Raw genomic sequence first — 26311 nt, 5'->3', positions numbered from 1 at the left:
CTTTTGGAGTAGGAGCATAAGACACACCCTCCTGACTATGAGATGCTATAGCAACTGCTATGCTGTCAGATCCATTGAGAAAAACAATTTCAACTACCTATAGTGGCTATGCTTACATGCACCACACAGTGTGGAATTGAGCTAAACCCAACGCAGCATCAACCTCAATTGCTGACCTGTGTACAGTTAATTCAATTGAACTCATTGGTGTACATATTTTTATTTGACATTGTCAGACGTGTTATGACACATCTCTGGACCAGGTGGAACCTGCACCCTGACCTTCTCACCCAGAAGTTGGGGTATTAGCTCTGCACAACAACAGCCCTCAACTCTTGGGTAGTAGCGGTGGACAATTGATCGCAGTTGGCTTTGAAATCCATTAAGAAGCCATGGATCCACACACGTAATCAGTATCCATGTGATAAGTGTGTGATTTCAAGTGGCTTGTCTTATGATATTCTTTTTGAATAGCCAGTGGAGACCATCTGGCTTCTCAAAAGGATCACAGATAACCTATCACTAGGCTGAAATATCACATAGTTACATTATTCTCTAGCATAATCATTCAATTAAACTGTCTAAAATCAACAGATTAAAATAGGAGGCAAAGAAATTTCATATGAAATCCAGAGTTGCATTTCAACTTACAAATCTTTACAGTTTAAAAAATAAAACCAGTGCATTCTATCGCTATGGACTCATTGAGAATGTAATGGTGATGTCAGCATATTCTATCACCATGGTTTCATGTATCGAGTCAAATGGGCTTCATTGAGGGTAATGGAGAAGGGGTCTTGTGTTACAGTGAATGATGCCCCTGCCTCTGATCTAGAAGCTCCAGAAAGGTCCACTCATGGTGCAACCAAAGAAGGTTGAGTATCAATCTGCAAATGGTAAGATCGAAGAACAGGGCAGTTTTCTTTTGTTCATGGCACGTAGCCACCACTGGCTGGGCCAGTGTTTACTGTCCGTGTCGAACTGCTCAGACAGCTGTTCAAAGTCAACTACACTGTTATAAGTCAGGAGTCGCATTTAGGCAAGACCAGGTAAGGTCAGCAGATTACCTTCCTTTTAGATCATTAGAGAACTAGATACATTTTACAACAATCGACAATGGTTTCATGGTTGAAATTAGGATAGTTTTTTATTCCAGATTTTTATTGAATTCTAAATTTGCCATTTGCCGTGGCGGGAATAGAACCCTCGTCCCAAAAACATGGTCAGCCATGTAATTGAAAGACATTGGAGTCTCTGTCATCACCATCCATAGTTCCAGGAGATAACATGTATATTAAAGTCTAAGTTGTCACAGCAACTTGGACTCCTGGATAGGAGAGTCCGTTGGTTCACTGCCTTTCTGTTTCAGCTTGGTGCCAAAGGCATAAGAGTTCAATCCCATTTTGGCTGGATGGATTAAGGAACTGCCTCCTTAGCCAGCCCAGGGTAGAGATTATGGTGCTGTAGATCTGATCTACCTTCAGGCAGAGAACTAAAGAAGCCCTTCTGTTCCTTTATTCACTTGTGGGACTTGGATGGTGCTGTTTAACACTTCATTTCTCTTACTTGATATACTGTTTCATTAAAGTTATATTATTATTAGGTTATGTCACTATTTGTTAACTATATTTATGAGCAGCATTGCTGCTAATACACATGATCCTGTGTGTCAGCAAGTGCAGACACAGTGCAAACCGTTCCACTGTACATTCTAAAATTACAATGCAGCAGTTAAAGCATTTAAGAGAAGGATTGGATGAGGGCTACATAAATTGATTGTTTTATGCACATGTTATGTATTGGGTGATAATAAGCTGTGTGGGTGCGAGAACAAGTTCTTGTGCTGGATTGAATTTATGAGTGGGATAGTGACCTCTAATGTACACAAGTGGTATGTGACAAGGAGCAAGAATTTTGACACATCTACACGCAGGGTTCCCAACTGCAATTGGTTGTATTCCTAGGAGTTTCATTATGTAAATTGCCCAAAGTAACATTCATTCGTCAACCAACATATTTTGACCTTCCTGTTCCAATTAGAAAACAAAAGATTCACCGCCTAATGAGATGATGCTTGACTGCTAGTCAAATAGCATTTCTGTGCCTAATTTCAATACTTTTATTTCTGACATGGACAAAAATTCAAAGAAAAAAGTCTCTTTTCTTCTGCACACTGCGGTGATCTGGAGATTCCTGGAGACTCCAGGCCAATCCTGGAGAATTAGAATGGAACCCTATCTTCACCATTTGGACCTGCCACATTTTACTAAATGATAACCAAGAATAGGCAGAAGTGAACTGGCAGTAAGCAGGCATCAGCATCATATCTTGGGCTTTAGCTAAAATTCTCAAGACCTGTGGAATTTTCATTACACAGTATTCACAAGACAAAGCTGAACATTTGAACATACATTCAATGTTGTAAGCATAAACATTAAAGGAATACGGACAAAGAGTGGGAGTTGGTAAATAAATCCCAAGTGAACTTTTGATAATTTGATGATGAGATAATGGGAAGCCTCCCCAAGTGCCTTCACATCACAAGGGATCAACGTAGAAATAGTTTTTCATTTAAAAAGCAGACTTCTGTCAGGTGTATGAATTCTATTTTAGAAATTCAAGACAAAAGTCAATATGTTTCCTGTTCAGCAATAAGGCTAAGATATTAAAATATAAACATAAGGGGTCGACGGACCCTCATGGGAGTGCAGCATGGTACAGCCACGTTTCTGGTATTGAGACTGGCTCCAATGTAATTAGGGGTATGTTGGGTTCCAAGCAATCGATTTTGATAGGGAACTTTCTAGTCCAAGGCACAGACAGACCTTTCTGCGGCCAGTAGTGAAAAATCAGAATGATGTGTTGCCTCCCTGGGGCCAGAATCAAAGATATCTCAGAGATGGTGCAGAATGTTCTCAAAGTGGAGAGGGACCAGCAGGAGGTCATTGTACACATTGGAACCAACAACATTGGAAGGGAAAAGGATGAGATTCTGAAGGTAGAATATAGAAGGTTAGATAGGAATTTAAAAAGGAGGTCCTCAAGGGTAGCAATATTTGGATTACTTGTGGTGCTATGAGCTAGTGAGGGCAGGAATAGGAGGATAAATCAGATGAATGCGTGGCTGAGGAGTTGGTGATGGTATTAGGAAAGAACTTTCAGAATCTGACTGAGGGCAGATGTTCGCAGGTAAATGGATGGCTGGAAAATGGAAAGCCTTCAAAAATGAGGTAATAAAAGTCCAAAGACAGTATATTCCTGTTAGGGTGAAAGGAAAGGCTGGTAGGTACAGCGAATGCTGGATGACTGAAGAAATTGAGGTTTTGGTTAAGAAAAAGAAGGAAGCATATGTCAAGTATAGACAGGAGAGACTGAGTGAATCATTAGAAGAGTATAAAGGCAGTAGGAGTATACTTAAGCTGGAAATCAGGAGGGCAAAAAGGGAACATGAGATAGTTTTGGCCAATAGGGTTAAGGAGAATCCAAATGGATTTTATAATTTTTTTAGGACAAAAGGGTAACTAGGGAGAGAGTAGGCCCCCTCAAAAGTCAGCAAGGCAGCCTTTGTGTGGAGCCGCAGAAAATGGGGGAGATACTAAATGAGTATTTTGCATCAGTATTTACTGTGGAAAAGGACACAGAAGATGTAGAATGTAGGGAAATAGATGGTGACATCTTGAAAAATGTCTAAATTACAGAGGAGGAGGTGCTGGATGTCTTGACACATACAAGTGGATAAATCCGCAGGACCTGATCAGGTATACTCTAGCCTCCTGTGGGAAGCTAGGAAAGTGATTGCTAGGTCCCTTGCTGAGATATTTGTATCATCGATAGCCACAGGTAAGGTGCTAGAAGACTGGAGGTTGGCTAATGTGGTGCCATTATTTAAGAAACGTGGTAAGGAAAAGCCAGGGAACTATAGACCAGTGAGCCTCACATTGGTTGTGGACAAGTTGTTGAAGGGAATCCTGAGGGACAGGATTTACATGTACTTGGAAAGGCACGGACTGATCGGGAATAGTCATCTTGGGAAATCATGTCTTATGAACTTGATTGAGTTTTTTGAAGTGATAAAGAGGTTTGATGAGGGCAGAGCAGTAGACGTGATCTATATGGAGTTCAGTAAGATGTCGACAAGGTTTATCATGGGAGACTGGTTAGCAAGGTTAGATTTCATGGAATACAGGGAGAACTAGCCATTTGGATACAAAACTGGCTCAGAGGTAGAAGACAGAAGGTGTTGGTGAGGGGTTTGCTTTTCAGACTAGAGGCCTGTGACCAGTGATGTGCCACAAAGTTTGGTGCTGGGTCCACTGCTTTTTGTCATCTATATAAATGATTTGGATGTGAACATAAGAGGTACAGTTAGTAAGTTTGCAGATTACACCAAAATTGGAGGTGTAGTAAACAGCGAAGAAGGTTATCTCAGATTACAATGGGATCTTGATCAGATGGAACCATTGGGCTGAGGAGTGGCATTTTGGAAACGCAAAATGTAAGGTGCTGCATTTTGGAAACGCAAATCAGTGCAGGACTTTTACACTTAACGGTAAGATCAAAGGGAGTGTTGCTGAATAAACAGACCTTGGAGTGCAGGTTCATAGATCCTTGAAATTAGAATCGCAGGTAGATAGGATAGCGAAGAAGGTGTTTTGTATGCTTTCCTTTATTGGTCAGAGTATTAAGGACAGGAGTTGGGAGGTCATATTGCGATGGTACAGGACATTGGTTAGGCCACTGTTGGAATATTGTGTGCAATTCTGGTCTCCGATGTTATGAAACTTGAAAGGGTTCAGAAAAGATCTATAAGGATGTTACCAAGGTTGGAGGATTTGAGCTATCGGGAGAGGCTGAAAAGGGTGGGACTGCTTTCCCTGGAGTGTTGGAGGCTGAGGGGTGACCTTATAGAGGTTTACAAAATTATGAGGGGCATGGATAGGATAAATAGACAAGGTCTTTTCCCTGGGGCAGGGAGTCCAGAACTAGAGGACATAGGTTTAGGGTGAGAGGGGAAAGATATAAAAGGGACTTAAGGGATAACGTTTTTACACAGAGGGTGGTGCATGTATGGAACGAGCTGCCAGAGGAAATGATGGAGACTGGTATAATTGCAGCACTTAAAAGGCATCTGGATGGGTATATGAATAGGAAGGGTTTAGGAGGATATGGGCCAAGTGCTGGCAAATGGGACTACATTAGGTTAGGATAACTGGTCGGCGCAGACGAATTGGACCGAAGGGTCTGTTTCCATGCTGTATGACTCTATGACAAATATAATTTCCTTTAATAAAAGCAAAATTCAGCACATGCTGGAATTCTGGAAGTCTTATGAAGAAGTCATTCCAGACTTTCTCTCTCTCCATTGTTGCCAGATCTGCTGAGTTTCTGCAGCATTCTGTGCGTTTATAATTTCCTTTAATGTAGTTCATATGCAAAAGATATGGATAAAAAAAAGGACTTGTTCCGTCACACAAGGTGAATGTAGTCACGTGCAAATGTTCCCAGCATAGAGGAAATGAAATAAAAACATTTCTGTTGCATTTTGTACATTGGTCAAAGCAGATAATTTAGTATTTTTTGGACTGTAATTGTTACTTATTCTGGTTTCCATGAGTTAGAAACAGTCATATTTTCGACTCAGTGCTGAAACTTAACATTTCTTCCTGCTCTCTGTGCACTTCATAGATTGATGCATTGTTATTAGACACGTGGGACAGTGAATGCGACACAGAGGATACATAATATGTAACATTTAGTTCCTCGCTCATTTACGAGTACTATACTGTCACAATGTAACAGAAATCACAGTTATAAAATAGGAAATGTTGCTGGTACTGTGGGAGCAACGTAATAATGATCAGATAATCTATTGAATAGATTTTTTTGGAAAATACAATCATCAGACAAGCAATAAAAATGTTCTACAGAAACTTTTTGAGGCACCAACTTGAGCTGGCTCTATGTTTCTAACAAATTTTACTCATTTTTTTTCAACATTAGAACTTAAGAATCGGAGAACTCGAGTTTTACAATGAACGCCAAAACAGAAAATATCGAGAAAAAATATTTAAAAGTAACAGATTGCGGATAATGGACATCTGAAGTAAAAATAAAATGCCGAAGAAACTCTGGCAGCATCTGTGGAGAAAGAAACAGTAAGTTTCGAAACCAGAATTGGAATTTAAAAAAAACTTTTCTTAATATGAGGTAAAAATATTCTGGTTCAAGGATATTAAAATATTTCCAAATACATATTTTTAAAAAGGATCTCAAATTGTTAAAGCGTGAATTGTATCTCGCAATGAACACTTGAAATATGGAGAAATAAAAAACTGCAAGTGATGGAAAATTGATACAAAAACAGAACTAGAAAATTTAGGAGAAACTCAGCAGGTCTGCGAACACCACGTTATCATCCAACAGGCTTATTTGGAAGCACTAGCTTATGAGGACCACCTGATCCAGAGGTAGCGCCTCGAAAGCTGATGTTGTATGATTTTTAAGTTTCTCCAGCAATGTTATTGCACAATGACGTGACCCTTGCCAGTTTGAAAGATGGCGGAATTCTGAGTCGACACAATTCAGGATGGGCCGGAAGGCGGCGTAAGGCACGTGACGGTGACGCGCCGCCGTGGACGTGATGGCGTAACGACGCGTCGACGCTGGCAGGGAGACGTTGGTGACGGAAAAGCGCCGAAGTAGAGACCGCGGGACCTCGGCCATTTCTCGGTTTGTTCAGCGGCGCCCAGAGCCCGCGGGTGGGCCTCTAGGCCCCGCAGGCCCTCCTTCCCCCTCCCCCGTCGGAGCAGTCAGCGAGCGATCGTTGGGAGCGAGCAAAAGGAGGAGGGCGAGGCAGCGAAGAAATGGCGAACGCGGCGGAGGTGAACGCGGTGCCTGTCGGGGATGTGGTGGTGGTGAAGGCCGAGCCCGCAAGCCTAGAGGGGGAGAGCTCCGAGGAGAGCAAGACCCAGGTCATCCTGCAGCTGCAGCCGGTCCAGCATGGGTAAGGATCCTGTGCTGGGGGTTCGGGGGTGGGGTGGGGTGTGAGGCCTACCGGCTTCAGACACCCTCCCCTCCCCTCCCCTCCCCTCCCCAGTGAAGGTCTGGAGCCTGGCCGTCACCCTCAGACATCAGACTAGACAGAGCTTCACAATATCCTCTCACATTTTCATATGGAACCATTACAGGGGGGGACAGCACCAACGCCGAAAGCGCAGGGATTGAGGCGTCGCCTCTGTTGCGCTCCACGGCCCCCGTCGGAAATCCTGAGGAGACCAAGCGCAATGAAACTCACCCCACCCACACACACTGTGTTCCCCTCTTTTTTTTTGCGGATGCCCTGTTTCTCCCTCCCCCCCACCCCCCACCCCCCACCATTTTCGCAGGTGCACTGTTCTTCCGCCCCCACCCCAACCCCATTTTTCAGGGTGACCCTGTGTCTTTCCCACCCCCTCCTTTTTTTTCCGGGCGACCCTGTGTTCCCCCATCTTTTTTTGCGGGTGCCCTGTCTCTTTCTCTTCCCCTCCCCCCCCCATTTCCGGATGTCCTGTGTTCTCCCCATTTTTGCAGATGCCCTGACTTCTTCCTCTTTCCCAACCCCCCCATGTTTTGCAGGTGTCCTGTGTCTCCCCCCCCCCGTTTTTGCAGGTGTCCTGTGCTTCCAACCCCCACCCTGTTTTTGCAGGTGTCCTGTGTCTGCCCCCACCCCCCCGTTTTTGCAGGTCTGTGTTCCTCTCCCTATCCCCTGTTTTTGCAGGTGTCCTGTGTCGTCATTTCTCTCCTCCCCCCAACCCGGTTTTTGCAGGTGTCCTGTGATCTCTTCTCTTCCCCCCCCCCCCCAGTTTTGCCAGTGCCCTGTACCCCCCCAACCCTGTTTTTGCAAGTGCCTGGTCTCCCCAGTTTTGCAGGTGCTCTTCTCTGCTCTTCTCTCTTTTACTCTTCTTCCCCCCCCCCCACACACAAATATCTGCAGGTGGCATGTGTTCTTCTTTCCCCCACCCCCCAATCTTTCACAGGTCCCCTATGTTTCCCCCCTCCTGCTTTTGCCAGCCCCTTTGAGCTCAATAGATTAAATTTGTTTTGCTTGTATTAGCATTAATGTAAATACATAAATATAATGCTTCCTAGACCTTTTCCCTCTGACACTTTTCCAGAGTTTGAAACTTGTCCTGACACTGCACTGAGAATTTTTAAAGTGGTAGGACAACCTTTAGAATTTGGTGTTAGCTCCACAATGGCCATTGCTGTATCAGCTCACCAAGCCCCTTGGGGCCCTGACCCCAACTATTCACATACCAGCTTTAATATGTCTTACATGCAAATAAAAAATATATAATTCGTTTGAAAATTAAATTCCAGCCATTTGTGGGTTCAAGTCTCTGCCCATTGACTTGAGCACAAAAGTTAGTTTGTTACCCCAATGCAATGCTTTGCTTGGTCAGAGTTGAAAAGTTAAAGTACCTCTTCAGATGGGTATCAAGGTTCCAATGATACACTCAGAATATGTGCAGGAAGTTCTATGTCCTGGCCAGTGTTTATCATTCTACAAGTGTTACTTTTTAAAAAAAAAACCTCATCTTTGTATGCAAATTCTGCTTTCTTTCCGTAATTACGATGGAGAGCTGCGTTTCGAAAAAAAAATCACACAGTAAAGCATATGGAGGAAAACAAATGCTGTATGTGCTGGAAAAAAAAATGAGTTAACACTTCAGACCAGACCAACAACCATTCAGAAACAAAATCATATGGCAGCACAGGCTGTTCATTCTCCTGTACGCATCCAACAACTAAAAGTTCATTTGGAGCTGTCCACTGAAATGTTATTCCCTTTATCCATTTACTTTTCTGTTACTTTTCAAATGCCATGTTCCCTGTTGCTTGATGTTATGGTCTGTTATTTTTACATAAAACTCATTTTAGTTTGAATACGTAGAAGTCTTTTCAGACAATGTTCTGGTAAATGTTTGGGTGGAAAGGTACTTGGAACAACTGGGAGATAGTGGTAATACCGCCAGATCTAGAAGTGCTGGTTGATGACGTGGGACTCGAGGTGAAATTTCAGTAGACGGTGAAATTTGAGTACAGTTTAAAATATCTGGAATGTAAAGGTAGTCTCAATAATGGTGACCATGAAGCTGTCCTTAATTGTTGTAAAAACCCAGTGGGCTCAGCAGTGTCCTATAGGGAAGGAAATTTGCTTTTTGTCTAACACATGTGAGACTCCAGATCCTGAACAATATGGTTGACTCTTAGCTGCCCTCTGCAATGGCCTAGCAACTATGCAGTTCAAGGACGCAAAGAGTGAGAAATTCAAGTGGAGGTGAATGACAGGTGATTGACAACGGATGGCCGTGTGGCCAAGGACCCATTTTTAACTTTGATAATACTAGGGCCTGAGATTTGCTGATTATAAATATTATAAAGTATTAATCCAGTGGATCAGGTGGGGAGGATTTGAATTATTTGTGGAAACGTGCTGAGCAACTGTGTCTTTATAGTGCTTGTTCATGTTCTATCTGATGCTTTGGTGTAGGGGAGTTTAAGATTCTTCATAGATACCTTTTAATCAAACTGTCCAGAGGTGTTAAGACACATATCTGGAGCAGGTGGGACTTAAACCCAGGTCTTCTGACACAGAGATAGGAATACTACCTCTGAGCCACAAGATCCCGAAGGATTCTTTTAAAACACTTGTTGCCAGGGTGTGGATGATGCTGATATGGTTGATATTTATTGTTTTGTTGCCCTGAGTGCCTTGAGAATTAACTGTAGTGTGGGATTAGAAGCAAGTAGGCTGGAGTAAGCAGAATTAAGTGATCTACCCTGACTGCTGCTATGAGTGAGCCAGTTGCTTATTTTGAGACAACTGCACCAATTTTGTTTTACCTTGTGTCAACCCAATCAATATTTTGCTTTATATTCTTCAACCTGCAGGATGAGATTTGAGCTCTTAATCTCTAAATTTCTAGTTCACCAAAGCAACTATTAGACATATCAAAAACTAAATTTCATAAGTTTCTGCATTGGTATGATGATGATCCATTCTGGCAAACGAAATGTAATTTCTACATTTTAGAAAGGTGAATTTTACTGCACCAAGTAGAACTCTCATTGTGAGCCCCTTTTCCCTTAGTTATATTCTACTAATATATGCCCTCCTGATGCATTGGGTCATATGTGGCAGATGATGTCATTTTCTTGGCCTTCCCTTTAACATCGGCAAAGGTGGGTTGGTAACTTTTAAGAAGCCATTCCCTTTTTCTCATTTGAATCTTTTTGCTTTTTTAAAAGGAAGTACATATATGACTGATCTCATTCTGGTTTACCCTACTCTTTTTCCCCCCCCCCCCCCCTCACAAATCGAGAAGCTTTGGCGCTATGCTGCTTAGAAAATAAATCAGGTAAATCTATACAGAAATAGCATTTGTCCTACTAGATGTTTCTGTCATAGACACATCAGTGTATGGACCTTGACTGGCATACGCAAACTCTGAATTACCCCAGGGATTGAGCTGATTTTTGTCATTAAGTTTTTCTGAGAGTTCTGCATTTCTACCACCGAACCCCTGCCAAGAGTTCACACCCGGTGAAATCTGGGACTGCTCTATATTTCATTATTAAGTCAGTGGCTGCAGTGCATTCGAGTGAGCTGATTGTGAGAATGTGAATGTGATCAACTGTAAAAGTACAAAAGATCTGAGAATCTGTGGAGTTGGAAATGCTGGCGAATAGTTGGTGGTGATATGAATCTATGACCTCCTCCAGAATGCTGTTGTTCCATCATTTAAACCTTCCAACTTGCATTGAAACCATTTTCACAGCAGTTTAGGAACAATAGCAATTGAGCTATTACCATGTGAGGGAATGTTTACTTTGAAGATAAATGTATTTTACTCCTTATATTGACAATGTTCTCTGTTCTAAAACAGAATCTGATCGGAATGGTGTTGATGTTGGTGATACACCATTTTTCATTTTGCCTGAGAGATGATGGGATGTCTCCACCTAAATCAACAGCTGGTGTGATGGAATTTTGTTGCCTCTATCCATCATTCAGCATTTTAAGAAACAGGAAAAGAAAAGAAGTTGCATGATAACTCTGAAGTGGTGACATTAGTATGTTCTGGTATTAATCACATTTTGCTTAACCCAGTACAAAGTCAGGAGACACAGAGCTTAATTATTCTGTGCTGATTTAGTTGTCAGAGAAGGGAATGATTAATTGGTCTCAACATTTTAGTCTGTCTTCTGATATATTGATCCATTGCTAGAAAATGTATGGATATGGAAGATGATGGTATCATAATGAGGTTTCTCATGGTCAAATAACTAGCTTAGACAAGTTTAAGATCCAGATATGAAGGTAGTCACATGGATAATGTACTGAAGATCTTATTCCACATGAGTATATAATGAAATTATATTATAGCAGAGCTCACACTTTTGGGGGTGAGAAGGAGGGTAAAACTTCAAACCTAAGCAACTGCTTTTGTGTTGCTGGCATTGAGGACCAGTGTATATTTTGTCATTTTGGTGTCTGTTTGTTGATCTCAGCATGCCAATGGGAAAACATTACTTAACAATGTGTGCACAATACGTTTTAGCTTGTCCAAATTTTAACAGTCACTTCTGTTTTAAAAGGCTTAGAGTTTATCATTAGGATGTGAGCTTTTAATTGAATAAGTTGACACTAGGGTGCAGTACAACTTTTGATTTAACATTGAACTGTGATCTCAAGTGTTCTGACATTAAAACACCTGCGGCACTGTTTCAAAGCAGTTAATGCAGCCAAACATAATTCATTGTGTATGACCTAAAGATTTCTCACAATGTGCTGAAACAATATGTAAATCTTTAGTTTTTAATGTGCCAATGTCCTTTTGATGTGCTCATCATTAATTTATCAGTTTTTCATTGCTTCCATGATATCGACATGTTTTTTAGGCATAAAATTCATCTCTCTGACTATTTTGTCTGGCATTTATCAGGAGTGATAAGCAAGAAGTCAAAGTTGAAAAGTGAGCATAGATTTTTACAGCATACAGCCAGGGTACTGAGCCATCGTAGGAATGGAAATGCAGCAGAATCTGTTAACTATCATGCTTAGTTCACTGAAAATCTTGAGACTAAGCAGGTGTACTCTTGTTAAGAGTTGTGAAGAATATAGTGGAGTTGGCAACATACTCTTTCTAATTTTGTTTCTCATTGAATGCGTGGCAGCAACCTCCAAACCCAGAAGGCAATCAGAGCAGCAGCTCAGCTTAGAGAAAACACTAGCAATTCCTTGATGAAAACGGATGCCAAGTATGGATGAATTTCTTTTCCCTAGATAAAATTGAACCCTATGTATCGTATTCGTAGCTCCTAATGTGTGCAAATGCATCACACTGCAAGACCAACTTACGACCTTAAGTTGGTTTTCTGTGTAATCTTTGGTGCAATTATGATTATCTATTCCAAGCAGTTATTTGTTATCTGAAAATGCTTCTGAGACACAATCTTGAATTTGGATGGAGAGAACCCAGGGTACATGTGATTGCACAGAGTTGGAGAGAACGTTTCAAGCAATGAATGTTGGATAAAGTGTTACATGCAGTACATGTGACATTTTACAAGAAGTGTCCATTATATACCAAACTCTCAATAAGCCAACAACCAAAATTTGATAGTGCGTTTCACTGAACTCCCAGTGGCAGCACTGTATTTTGTTTTGACTGGACAACTTTCTATTTATCTTTGTACAGTTGTTCATTCCTGTACTGTGGACTGACCTTCGTTTGAAATTATTCCAATAGCATGTGTGAAGAAGGAGCGGAATCGAATTGCAATGCTTCGGTTGTGACTGTGGAGACGCACACTTTGCAGAAGTTAGCAGATGGGGAAGGTAAGAGATTAGACTTCATAACATAACACATTTGGGTATTGTTTGAGTTTTGTTTACTTAAGTTTAAACATCTAATCAAGCGTTGGCAAGTAGAATGAGGTCGCAAAGATTCTCTTTGTCAAATTAATGTCTGTTAAATGCTCAGAATTTGATTTTAGCAGTTTTTACAATAGCATAATGCATTCTGGGCATGTGTAAAAATGTTAGCATGCAAGTTACATGTGAGGGTACGAAGTAGGAATAGGTGTAGGCCAGGTTGCTGCTTTGGTGAAAATGAGGACTGTAGATGCTAGAGGTTAGAGTCAAGATTAGTGTGGTGCTGGAAACGCACAGCAGGTCAGGCAGCATCTGAAGAGCAGGAAAATCGATGTTTCGGGCAGATGCTTCTTTAGCCTGCTCCACTAATCAATAAGATCTTAGCAGATCTGATCACCCAACATTCCTACCTATCCCAATATCCTTTCACCCCCTTGTTTATCAAGACTCTGTGCACCTCGGTCTTAAATATGTTCAAATACCCTGCTTCCACACAGAAGAATTCCAACGATTCATGACCCTCAGAGAAAAATTCTCCTAATCTGTCTTTAACAGACCAGCCCTTCTTTTGAAATAGTGACCATTGGGTCTAGATTCACCAACAAAACGTTATTTCCACATCTCCCCTGCCAAGCCTTTGCAGGAGCTTGTATGTTTCAATCAACTCATCTCTTGCTCTCCTAAACTCTATTGAATATAAGCTGAGCCTGTCCAATTTTTTCCCCATAACACAATCCTAGTCCAGTAAGCCTTCTCTGAACTGCTTCCAGTACATGTACAACCCCCACCCCCCCAAACTATTTCTCCAGATGACACCTCCCCTGTGCCCTGTGTAAATGAAGCATAATCACCTTAGTTTTGAACTCAATCCCCTTTGTACTAAATAACAACATTATATTAGATTTTAGTTAAATACGCTATCCTTTGGTGATTCATGAATTAGGCCACACATTATCCAAATCATTATAGATTGCTCCACATCTTCAATGTGCTTTTTTTGATTCATATCAAAGAATAGGGAAAGTATGACAATTATAGAACATGTAGCATGGAAAGAGGCTGTTCAAGCTTCTAGTTTTTGGAACAATCCAGTTACCAAAATTTTACAGCACAGCTGGACTGTGCTCGAGTGAATGCTCCAAATGAACCTCTGCACAAGCCCCCGCTTCATCCAAGTCAGATGTGGAGGTGCTGGTGTTGGACTGGGATGGGCAAAGTTAAAAATCACGCAACACCAAGTTAGAGTCCAACAGGCTTATTTGGAAGTACCAGCTTTCATGGTAACTTGATGAAGGAGCAGTGCTCTGAAAGCTAGTACTTCCAAATTAACCTGTTGGACTATAAACTGGTGTTGTGTGATTTTAACTTCATCTAACCCAATCAGCCTATCCTTCTATTCCTTTTTTCCTTTGTGTACTAATCTGTTTTGTTCTTAAATATATCTATCCTATTCATCTCTACTCCATATGGTAGCAAGTTCCAAATTCTAAACATACTCTGCTAAAGTAGTTTCTCATGAATTCCTTGTTGGAATTATCAGTATTTTCTTATGATTCTTGGTTATGAGCTCACCTACAGAATGGAACATCAGGCAAACTTTTTAATCCATTCCAAACATATCCACTTATATGATTAAAATTTCTCTACCTTTCCCCATAAGGCAGTGCTGTCTCTCAGCTCCAGTCTTTGTCGGGGTTCTATCAGGGTATTAGTAGCGCTACTTTGTGCAATATGGCTTTAGCTTGTGTTCCTTAGTTTTTCAGATATTGGTGGAACCTGGTATTCAGTGTTCACAAGTTCATGGGTATGGGCTAACATTTATTGCCCGTCCCAAATTACCCGAGACAAGTTGTTAATGAGCCGCCTTTTTGAACTGCTGCGGTCCTTAAGTTCTAAGAACATCAGGATGTGTTATAAGGAAGGAATTCCAGGAGTATGACGTAGCAACAGTGTAGAAAAAGTTACCATTGCAAGTCAGTGTGGAGTGTAGAATGGAGCCAACTTTGAGGTTATTGTGCATCATCTGCCTTTGTTCTTCTAGGTGGTGGAGATTATGGGTTTTGAAGGTTGCTATCAGAAGTACCTTAGTGAGATGCTGCAGTACATTTTGGAAAAAATACACATTACGTCTACTGTACATTTCTGATGAAAGGAATGAATGGTGAAGGTGTTTAATAGGGTGCAAATCGAGCAGACTGCTGTGTCCTGGCATGTATCAAACTTTTTGAGTACTGTTAGAGCTGCAAGTGGAGAGGATTCCATCACTTCCGTGCATTGGACATGATGACCAAGCACCAGGGAGACAGGAGCTGAGTTACTTATTTCAAAATTCCCAACCTCTAACCACATTAGCAATTGTATATATTGCTGATCCAACTCTGTTTATGGTCATTAGTAACCCCAGGATATTGATAGTGGGCGAAGTTTAGTGATGGTCATGTCAGTGTCTAGGAAGGATGTTTAAATTCTGTCTTGTTGGACATGGGTATTACCTGGCACTTAAATGGCAAATGACATGCAAACCACACATCAGCTCAAGCCCAGATGTTGTCTATGACTTGTTGCATATGTGTATGAATTACTTCAGAATCAGTTATTGAGAATGATGTCAAGTGTTGTGCAATCATCAGGAAACGCCCTCACTTCTGACTTTATTTCTGTGGGTGGTCACAAACGAAGCAGCTGAAGATGGTTGGGTCTCTGGTACTGCCCTGAGGAACTCTTGCAGTGATGTCCTTCGACTGAGAATGTTGATCGCACTCAACTTTTGTTCCAAAAAGACGGCAATCGATTGATTTTTTTCCACAGTTCCACTGATTCCAATTTTGGTGGGGCTCCTTGATACTGCACTTCATCAATTGCTGCCTTGATGTCAAGGGTGGTCAGGAAGATTAGGGTTTCATTACCTGCTTCCTAGTATCTCCATCAGGAGCTTAATCACTTAATAAAGCATCTTGACTTTGATCTGCCACAAAAGTAGGATTATTTCAGAAAATGTTCAAGTGTTTGATATGATATGGTGTTTGCAGTTACTTTCATAACTAATTTTCAAGACTAAATATGAATCTCCTCCACATTTATTGACATGATCAAGACCAGTCAGTCATTTGGGCTTTTAACAGGTCATGAAATTTAGTTGATCTGAGAAATGTAGCAAGACGGTTGAATAGTTCATGAATACATGCTTTCACTTGTCCTAAATGATAAGGAATGTTTTTGACCCATTCTCTATGTGGAGGAGTTAAGCAGGGTGACGTGCTAGTGTTAATCCTCCAGGTTTTCTTCTGCCTTAACAATGGTGATCATCATAATCAGGTATTACATGGGTGGAAAGCTACTCAGTATGTGACAAGTCCAGAGACATACTTGATGCATTCTTGTTTGTCAACATATACTGATTCAGAGCTGGACATGTGCTGTCGCATAGACTTGTTCTCTGAATGTGGCAACTTGTGCCTTGCAATCAGCACAAAGTAATATGTACAATAAGTATTATGAGTCTACACCCAGAAAACCCGAACTTCAATCCAAGATTTCAGTCCTTGACCAGACCCTAATTCCACCCCCCACCCCCCCTATCTCTGCAACATTGGTTTGTATAGGGCAGAGGTGAAACATGTCAAAAAGTTGTGTGCGCTATTTGGAGACTTACCCCACGAAGGCGGCAGCAGTCTTAGTCCAGTCCAGCTGACCTGTTTGGGGGGGGGAGATAGGGGTGCAGAGTTGGGGCTGGGATGGGCGGCGGTGAGTGGGAGGGAACAGGGTTGCGGGTGGGTGGGAGCGGACAGGGTTGGCGGTGGAAGGGGGGTGGTGTAGGAGCAGATTGGGGTGGGGTGTGATGTTGGGGCGGGCGAGGTCTCGCACGCAGTGTGCTGCTGCCTAGCTTCCTGAACGGGAAGCGGACTTACCAGAAAACTCCAAACCCCAGATGAAATAAATTAACCTATTAATAAGTTATTCGAACAAAATAGTGCCTGCCCATTTCATTTGGATAAATTCATTTGTTGCAGCAGTGCTCTGTCTCTTGAGCCTTCCACAATAAATATGTGGCATGCAGAAGAATTGTCAAGGCCAGTATAACCTTTTGGTAGATTTTAAATATCGGTCTTGGCACAAAGAGAAGAGTAAGTCATTGAGTGCATATAAGACTGAGCGAGGTTCTCGATTAGTAAGGGGTTCAAAGGTTATAGGGAGAAGGCTGGAAGATAGGCTTGGGAAGTATACCAGGAGAAAGTGAGAACTGCAAATGCTGGAGATCAGAGTCGAAAAGTGTGGCGATGGAAAAGCACAGCCAGTCAGGCAGCATCCAAGGAGCAGGAGAGTCGACATTTCGAGCATATGCAGAAAGATGCTGCCTGACTGGCTGTGTTTTTCCAGCGTCACACTACTTGAGAAATATATCAGCCATGATCTAATGGCAGAGCAGATTCGGCGGGCTGAATAGCTTAATTTAACTCTTGCATGTTATGATCTTGGTCTGCCTACCAAAGTAAATCTCTGCATCTGTAGTCCTGCCCACTTCATTCTATGAATGCAAGACTTGTACTAAGTATCTCTGTCATGCCAAGAAGCTCAATTAACTTTCATTTGAGCTGTTTCTGGAACCTTCTGAAGGTCAGATGACATGGTTAAACACTGGATATTGAGGTACTCGCCCGAATTGGCATGCCATGCTTCCTCGCCTGTATTGAGGCATTTGTAAATGATGCAGGTTGGTCATATGGCCAGAATGTGAGATACTCCCTTGCCAAAATGAATATTCTATGGAGAGCTTGAGCCTGGGGTACACACTCGTGACGTCAAAGGAAAGGTTGCAGCTACACTAAAGTTTTCACTTAGAAGTTTTGAAATTGACTTTAAGTTCTGAGCTGAAAAATGTGTTGCTGGAAAAGCACAGCAAGTCAGGCAGCATCCAAGGAGCAGGAGAATTGACATTTTGGAGTTCTGAGGGAAACATTGTCAGTATGACTGCACCTGGCTAAGCCATGTAAAAATAACATATGGGTTTCTTAGAAAGCAAGCCCATATGTTAAGCAGCCAGAAAACAAGCAGAGGAAATTCCAAGTCAGCAACTCAACCAATACACAAATCATCTCCTGTCCTGTTTCAGTGGAAGCTTGCAGGCTCAGATAAGCTTTAGCAGCCATCTATATGGACCACCTGAATTATAAGCATATGATGAAAGTCATTTGCATCTCAAAAACAAAGCAGAAGTGGATCCATTAGAAATTTTTAATGTATTCATAGTTTAAATACATCATTCTGTACATCTGTATATACATAATGCTGACAGATCCTGGGGTTTATTCACCACTGAGGCAACAGGATAAGTTGATGTCTGAGAACACCAAGTGCAAATTTGAGCAAGTTTCCTGGTGTCTAGGCCCAATTGAGAGATAGGAAATAGAAGCAAGAACAGATAATGTTGATTCTCAAGCCAACTTTGCATTCAAAAAGGTATTGCCTAAATTAGTTAGCTCTGTTATTTTGCCCTGGGCTGAGTATTGCTTGCAATCTGCAACTTGGACATCCCTTGATTGGACCACTTGAATCTGACTTGATCTGATAGTTCATAGAACCACAGAATCCCTAGAGAGCAGAATGAGGCTATTTGGCCTGTTAAGTCTGGACTGATGCTCTAAAGAGCCCCTCAGCTCATTCCCTTAATCCCCACATGGAGTTTTGATCATGGCCAATCAACCTAACCTGTGCAGCTTTGGACTGTGGAAGGAAACCGGAGCACCCAAGGAAACCCAGGCAGACATGGGGAAAACATGCACACAGTCACTTGTGAACCTGGAACTCTGCCACCCAGCCTACTTTACCCAGCCAAAATTCACTCTTCATATTTGTTTTCGCAGTGCTGAGCAGCATCGATTTTACAAAAGCCTACAAGTACCTCCAAAAAGGGAATTTGACCATGTGGAATCATGGCAGAAAGAGATTATCAGGCAGTGCAACCTTCACTCACAATCTTAATCAGATGAAATCGCAAGTTACTCACTGATGTGTATCTTGTGCATCTTGATGCGATGTGCATAACAAACAGATGTGACTTCGAAGTTTGTTGATTCAGGCCTTGCTCCAGAAAGTTGAGCTTAAAATCCAGCTGACATTCCAGTGCAGTACAAAAGGAATACTTTGTCAGGAAGTATCATCCCTTGAGTGAGATGTTTACCTATAGCTCCATCTGAACCCTCAGATGGAAGTAATATATCCAGTCGCACTATTTGAAAGAGCAGTATCTCTTTTTGTCAGTATCTTGGCCAGTTTTTAATCTCAGTCAACATAATTAAAACAGATTATCTATTTGTTAGATTTTGGCTACTGTACCTCCTACATCACATCTACTACCTAAAATAATAATGCCTGCAAACATGTTGAGAAGGTGAAAAGTCCTCGATAATTCAAGGTTTCTTTTAAACAAGGTCTAAAAGGATTCCAGACTCTCTCTCCAGACTGGATACAGTGCAGTCTCATAACTGCGCTGTATCCAGCAGGCAGGTGAAGCTGACTGCCAGTGTCAGATAGTAGACCTACCTGACAGAAGCTGAGATTGCTGATGAACTCTGGAGTAATAGCTTTCAGATCTCATGTTGCTAAATACAGGCATATCTACCAGCCACTTAGTGTTAAGAGGTCAATGATCTTTGGAGACGAAGGAGATAAGGGGGTTGAATATGAGCAAATGGGAGAGAACAAGGAGGCTCAGGATAAGATTTGGCATTCGTTTTGGTTTGGCTTTATTCAAAGTTACTGAGTATATGCACTATTGAATGCTTTATCCACCAAGAGCCTATTTGAACTTTTTAAAGTGTGCACTTCTTCATGCCCTCTTGGCCCAGTTAGTGAAGTCACTGCCCAAAACAGAGCTAAGTTACATGGAGACCATAGGTTTCATTCTCGGTTCCTACTGATTCCAGCCCAAGTGTTCAATTGGGCCTCGGCATCATCAGTCAACAAGGCAAAATCCAATGTGTTCCTGCTACTGATCATTGTCGAAACTCTGACCAGAAACTATGCATATACCCTCTTGTGTCTGTTTGTAATGCCATCCTGCTAATACTCCTCACTACACTTGAAACATTTACCAGAATCTGTTACCTGTAGCTCAGTAAGTCAGCAACTGCTGCACATATGTATATCATATGGAGCTACAATTTTTCCTGTTTGTTCTTGTACAGGATATGGGTGTTAGTGACAAGGCTGATATTTGTTGCCCTTTCTCAGTTGCCTTTGAACTAAGTAGCTATGTTGGCCATTTTAGAAGGCAGTTCAGATTCAACCATATTGCTGTAGGTCTGGAGTCACAGGTTGGCAAGACCAGAAAGGGGCAGTAGAGATCCTTCCCAAAAAGGCAGTAGTAAACCAGATTGACTTTTATGACAATTAACAATGGTTACCTGGTCACTGAATCTGATTTTTAATAACATTGAACTCCAATTTCTCCATTTGTCATGGTGGGATTAAAATTGGTGAACTTGTAAAGCATGGGTTAGTTTATTAGTCCAGTGACGCAATTACTGTGCCATCGCGTCTCAAATCATTGAATGGAATGATGATGGAAAAGCTTAAAATTAATCTGATTACTGAATATAAGTTTGAACAAGAAGATGGAATTCTTTATCATTTAATGTAATGCATATGGGGGAAAAAACGTAATGTAAAGCTTTTTGTTAATATTTCAATCTCCTCTGAATAGGAAAGGCTTTGAGCTCCTGATGATTTCTTCCTTTAATCTTGTATGATTACCCCTCCTGTTGCAGGGATTGAACTCGTTGTGTGGCCAACAGTTGCAACCCTTCAGAGAGGCTTGTTGCAAGCTTCTGAATGGGGTCTTTACTCCATACTGCGTTAAGATGCTGGGCACTGATTTACATCTAATTCCATCTTCTCACCCATATACATCAATTCCCCATTACTAGCCCAGAAGAGCAACCTCCATGAGAAATGGAAATGGTGAGACAATAGACAGCATTGAAATAAATGCAGTGGCTGTCTGGACATGGGATGTTTGGCCATCTAGAAAATTGGATGATGGGGGATACATGTGACTGGGCATAAGGAAATTGAAGGTTTCATTGTTTTTATGGTTAATGCAAAATGCATTTGTTAATATGACACTCCTTTTCCAGAAAGTTTTTCAAGTATCCTTGAAGGTGCTACCCTTAGGTGGAAGACCAGTTTCCTAGTTCCAGATTTTATGTTGTTTTTGCAGAAATAATTTTTTTCCAAATCTTTTCAGTCACATGACCTAAACATCTCCTTTACATCACTTGGTATCAGATTTTCAGCAAACACTCCCATAAAGGAAACTTTTTAAAAACTGCTAATCACTCCACACATATATATAATATGCGCGCGCGCACACACACACGCACTTGTTCTGTTAGATGGTGAGATGGAGTTTGGTGGGAGTGGAGCACATTTTCTACCATAAAGTGCCTTATAAGTGAAGTCAACTTTGGCATTTATGAAATAGAGAACAACCAGAAAGTAAGTATAGAGGAACCTCGATTATTCAGCATTTGATTATCCAAATATCAGATTATCCAGCAAGATCGCAAAGTCCTGATGCTTGGCTAAACTATGTTATCTGGCATTCAATTATCCAGAATTCGATTAACCGAATGAAGTACTCCTGCCCATGTCTTTCGGATAGTCGAGGTTCCTCCGTAGTGAGATCTGAAGGGAGTCACTTGGTGGTGAACAGGGAGCACATTTGTTTGCTTTTCTGTCTGGCTTGTGGTACTGAAGTCTGAGAAAACCTTACCAATGGCATCTCTCTGAGATTAGGCACAGACATTAAAAATGGTGCAGTCTACTATTGTGCCTTTTCCGATCTGCATGTAGCATTTTTTGATGTACTTGGTGAACAAACCATTCAGGAGCAGCTAATGTGGAGCATTTCTGACAAACTCCTGTCATAAAGTAAGTTGGGTTCTTCTGTATAAGAATGTTAGTTGCATAAAAGCAGTAGTAGATTAACATTCTGAAGTATTTGCTTTTATTCAGAGAAATTACTTGATGTATTTAATCCATTGCATATCTCTGGCAAGCACTGTTGGAGTTTGCTGTCTAACTACAAGTGCAGTGCTCTGATTTTATAATACCTTATCTAGTCACGTTCCCAGTAATGGTATTAGTGCAACTGTTATTTTAAACTGAGTCCATTTCATCACTTCTTTCTGGAGTAATGTTATATGCTAGAAATTGGCAATTGTTGGCTAAATATAACTTTCAAGAACTCCATTATTGTGCATGGAAAGGGCTGAATAGCAAAATCCAGTACGTCATTTCAAATCCAGGCCAGACTAACAGGAATAGTTGTCATCCAGCTGTGAAATGCTGTATGAAGTGAATTTGAGAATATTTCAAGACAATTGCAGGTGAAGGAAAGTTCATGTCACCAGCCTCTCACTGAAATTGCAGGATACCTATTGTGCAGAACCTAGCTATCAAAATGACACTGTGGTATTTGCAGAAGATGGTGAATCTTCTATCTCTTCAGTGCTGTGCATAGTTCTTGCTAATGTTTGAAGTGTCAAAAGGAACTTTGCACTGCTTGTTAACTCCTTTATCTCGAACTACTTGAATAAAGCAGTGTTGAAGCAGCTGCTGCTTTCGTAGCTCATCTTTACTTAGCTAGGAGTGCTTTGTGCTTGTTTCAGATGCTATTGTTACATTTCTCCTTGTGTAAATTCAATTTATTGTACCATTACCAATTCTGATCTAAGTTGCTGCCCCCATCGCCTCCCACCTCGCCTTCCCAAAACCTGCCACCTATCTGTAACTTCGGCTGTTTCTACAGCACTCTATCTCTCTGCACGTCTATTTCTGACCTTTGCTTTCTTGGCACTAAGCTCTGGAATTCCTTTCTCAACTTTTTTTGCTTCTCTACCTCTCTTCCTTTTAAAGGTACTCCTTAAAATCTGCCTTGTCATCTGTTCACTTCCTTTTGTGGCTAGGTGTCAGCTTTTATTTGCTAATGTTCCATTGAGGTGTTTTGGGCATTTTGCTAAGTTAGAGGTGTAGCATAAATGTAAATTGTCATAAATTTACCACTGAGAACTGCATACAGCTTCTTTGCATGGCAGGGGTTGAAAGAGGCAGATCATTTTGGCAATGGTTTTTACCAGATAAGACCTGGCACCGTAATGTGTTTTTTGCAGTTACTTTTCAAAAATAAAACTGAAATTGTTTGCTGGGGGTATGAAAATTGATCGTTTTTTTAAAAATTTCAGATATCTGCAATGAGATCAATGAAGAAGTTGAAATTGCTTATCCCATTACTTGTGGCGAGAGCAAAGCTATTCTCTTGTGGAAGAAGTTTGTTTGTCCGGGTATAAACGTGAAATGTGTAAAGGTATGATAAAGCTAAAAGCGTTCTAGCTTTAACTGTTCTGAACTTGTTAAATTTGCTACCTATTATCTAGTTGAGCCAGGCAGACCACTGAAGTCTCATTTGATTTCTGGCTAACGCAGTGTTGGCAGACATCACATGAGTTGGCCATAGTGATACTTCAATTGCTCTAAGCCCCCTGTGTTCAGGAGGGCAAAAATCAGACTGGGCTGCTGCTCTGGCTGTTATTTCTACGTGTGTATGTGTGTGTGTGTGTGAAAGAGATGTGGTTCTGTGGTATTGCTTTTAAAGTTATAATTATCTGCTACTGTCGAGGTACACAAATCCTTCATCAGTCCCTTGTCCCTTATCCCTTATGCAGCACACAACGGTACGGACATTCCCCAGCACGAGTCAGTGCCTCGGTTTCATCACTCTTACCTCAGAAGATGCTTCACCTGAATTTTGATAGAATGGGATATTTCTGTTTTTGTATTTGAGTGTATGCATGTGTGTGATATGCTGGTATTCTTAGACATCTCTTTGCCACTTAATATATGACCAAAGATGTCTATATTTTCAGCTCTGGCTGACAGAATAATTGGATTTTCCTTTTTTTTTAGTTCAATGATCAGCTCATAAGCCCAAAGCAATTTGTACACTTGGCAGGGAAGTCTACACTGAAAGACTGGAAGCGGGCAATTCGAATAGGAGGTATAATGTTGAGGTTGGTACCAATTTTCCAGGATTGCTGGTTTTTATTCTCATTTGTGTGATCTTGTGATGATGCTGTCTCTGTACTTTTTTTTTGTTAAAATACTTTTCTGCCTTGATATCCAGCTTTCTGGAGTCACTGTCTGCTAACTCTTGATCTGTCTGTCATGGCAAGCTTTTTCATTTCATTTGCAATCATTTGTCATCATCTCCCTACATAAAAATACTCTGAATCCATCCTTTTTAATCTAATTTTCCCATTTCTAATGAACTACTGAATCTGAGGCCACAAAATCCCAGGTTTGGTTCCTAAGCTGTGGTTGGTGAGCTGAGGTTCCTCTTTGGTCATCCTGCAGAATTTATAATCCTTTTGAACCCTGCTGTCTGCAATTTGTAACTAAGTTCACAGTCTTGACAGACACCCAGTGCAGCACTTGAGTCCTGCACTTTAGCTGTGCTGGATATCAGATGAGATGTGGAACGAAGGCCCTGTCTGTCATTCTAGGTAGGCAAAAAGATCAATGGGACTGTTTTGTCTAAAAGGAAGGTGTCTTTCCCTAGTATCCTTGTCAAAATTTATCCTATGACCAACAACATGGAAAGTAGAGTTTATCCTCATTACCTTGTGTGCAAAATGGCTACCCACTTTTTCATCACAACATCAATAACAGGAATTCGGAGGTGTTGATGCTGTACTCTAATCTTTTAACATTGGTGCTTTTTAGAATATTGAACCTATTCAGCTAGGTTTATTTTATTTAAAATATTCAAATTTATTAGTTTTAATTTATCAGTTTACTAATAATTAAATATTACTAATTGGTAAACATAAATTAGTTTTGGATTGTATGCTTCTGATGTTTTCGTGAGCATGAAAGAAGCCAAGGCTCCTTGCAGGTAATGTGTTTCTAAAATTCTGTTGTCTGTCAGTTTTCTCTGCCAGCTCCCACACTCCTTTCCTAAATCAAGTTGTGTATTCTGCTTAATTGGGAGTGGCCGCCACTGAGCATGATACACTGAAGTGCCAACCAACATGTCAGTATGTAGTATTATAAAGTCCTAATCATAGTCTTACACCATGAAAACAGACCCATCGATCAAACTCATCTGGGCTGACCAGACATCACAATCTGACCTAGTCCCATTTGCCAGCATTTGACCTACATCCCTCTAAACCCTTCCTATTCACATACCATCCAGATGCTTTTTGAATGTTGAAATTGTACCCGTCTCCTCCACTTCCACTGGCAGTTCATTCCATATATGCACCTGCTGTCTGTGTGAAAAGATTACCTCACAGGTCCTTTTTTAAATCTTCCCCTTTTGCTTTAAACCAGTGTGTCATGTACCCACACCAAACAATCCAACCCAATCCTAGGAAAAAGACCTTGGCAATTAAACTTATTTATGCCCCCTCATTTTATAAACCTCAGAAGGCCACCCCTCAATCTCTAGCACTCTGAGGAAAGCCCCAGCCCAGATACACCACCTACTCTGGTGTCAACTGCAAATTTACTAACCATTACTCTTATTAGATTAGATTCCCTACCGTGCGGAAACAGACCCTTCAGCCCAACAAGTCCACACAGACCCTCCAAAGAGTAACCCTCCCAGACCCATTACCCTACTCCCTATTAATGCACCTATCACTAGGGGCAATTTAGCATGGCCACTTCACCTGACCTGCACATCTTTGGATTGTGGGAGGAAACCAAAGTACCTGGAGGAAACCCACGTAGACATGGGGAGAATGTGCAAACTCCACACAGACAGTCACCCAAGGTTGGAATTGAACCCGGGTCCCTGGTGCTGTGAGGCAGCAGTACTAACCACTGAGCCACCGTGCCACCCCATTGCTCACATCCAAATCATTTATATAAATGACAAAAAGCAGTGGACACACCATTGGTCACAGGTCTCCAGTCCAAAAAGGTCCCTCCTCCATCATCTCCTACCTTCAAACCAATTTGTATCCAGTTGGCTAGCTCCCTTGGATCCCATGTGATCTAACCTTAGTAACGAATGCCACGCAGAACCTTGTCAAACACATTGCTGAAGTCCATATAGACAGCTACTGTTCTGCCTTCTTCAGTCGTCTTTGTCACCTCTTCAAAAAAAGTAAGTTAGTGACACCTGACCTCTCACCCACAAGCCATATTGACTATCCCTAATCAGTCGTGCCTTTCCAAATGCATATAAATCCTGTCCCTCAGAATCCTGTCAAGAACTTACCCATCACTCAATGGTCTATCGTTGCCGGGCTTTTCCTTACAGCCTTTCTTAAATAATGGCACCCCATTAGCCACCCTTCAGTCTTCCAGCATGTCACCCATGAC

The 26311-nt window shown here is 41.4% G+C and overlaps 1 protein-coding gene across 2 annotated transcripts in view; it reads left to right on the top strand.

Annotated features, from left to right (window-relative positions):
- Window positions 1-6665: 6665 nt before the first annotated feature.
- Window positions 6666-26311, top strand: part of LOC140453507 (glucocorticoid modulatory element-binding protein 1-like) — a 42156-nt gene continuing 22510 nt past the window's right edge. The window contains exons 1-4 of one of the 2 annotated variants that reach the window (XM_072548241.1): window positions 6666-7003; window positions 12795-12883; window positions 23164-23285; window positions 23885-23988. In XM_072548241.1, the coding sequence (XP_072404342.1) occupies window positions 6864-7003; window positions 12795-12883; window positions 23164-23285; window positions 23885-23988 (455 nt within the window). In that variant the 5' untranslated portion in view covers window positions 6666-6863. Of the gene's footprint in view, window positions 7004-12743; window positions 12884-23163; window positions 23286-23884; window positions 23989-26311 lie in introns of both variants that reach the window. The other variant, XM_072548242.1, reaches the window with a different exon arrangement.

The sequence above is a fragment of the Chiloscyllium punctatum genome, chromosome 27 (genome assembly GCF_047496795.1).
Source record: "Chiloscyllium punctatum isolate Juve2018m chromosome 27, sChiPun1.3, whole genome shotgun sequence".
Lineage (NCBI taxonomy): Eukaryota > Metazoa > Chordata > Chondrichthyes > Orectolobiformes > Hemiscylliidae > Chiloscyllium > Chiloscyllium punctatum.
This window is presented reverse-complemented; position numbering and strand designations above follow the sequence as displayed.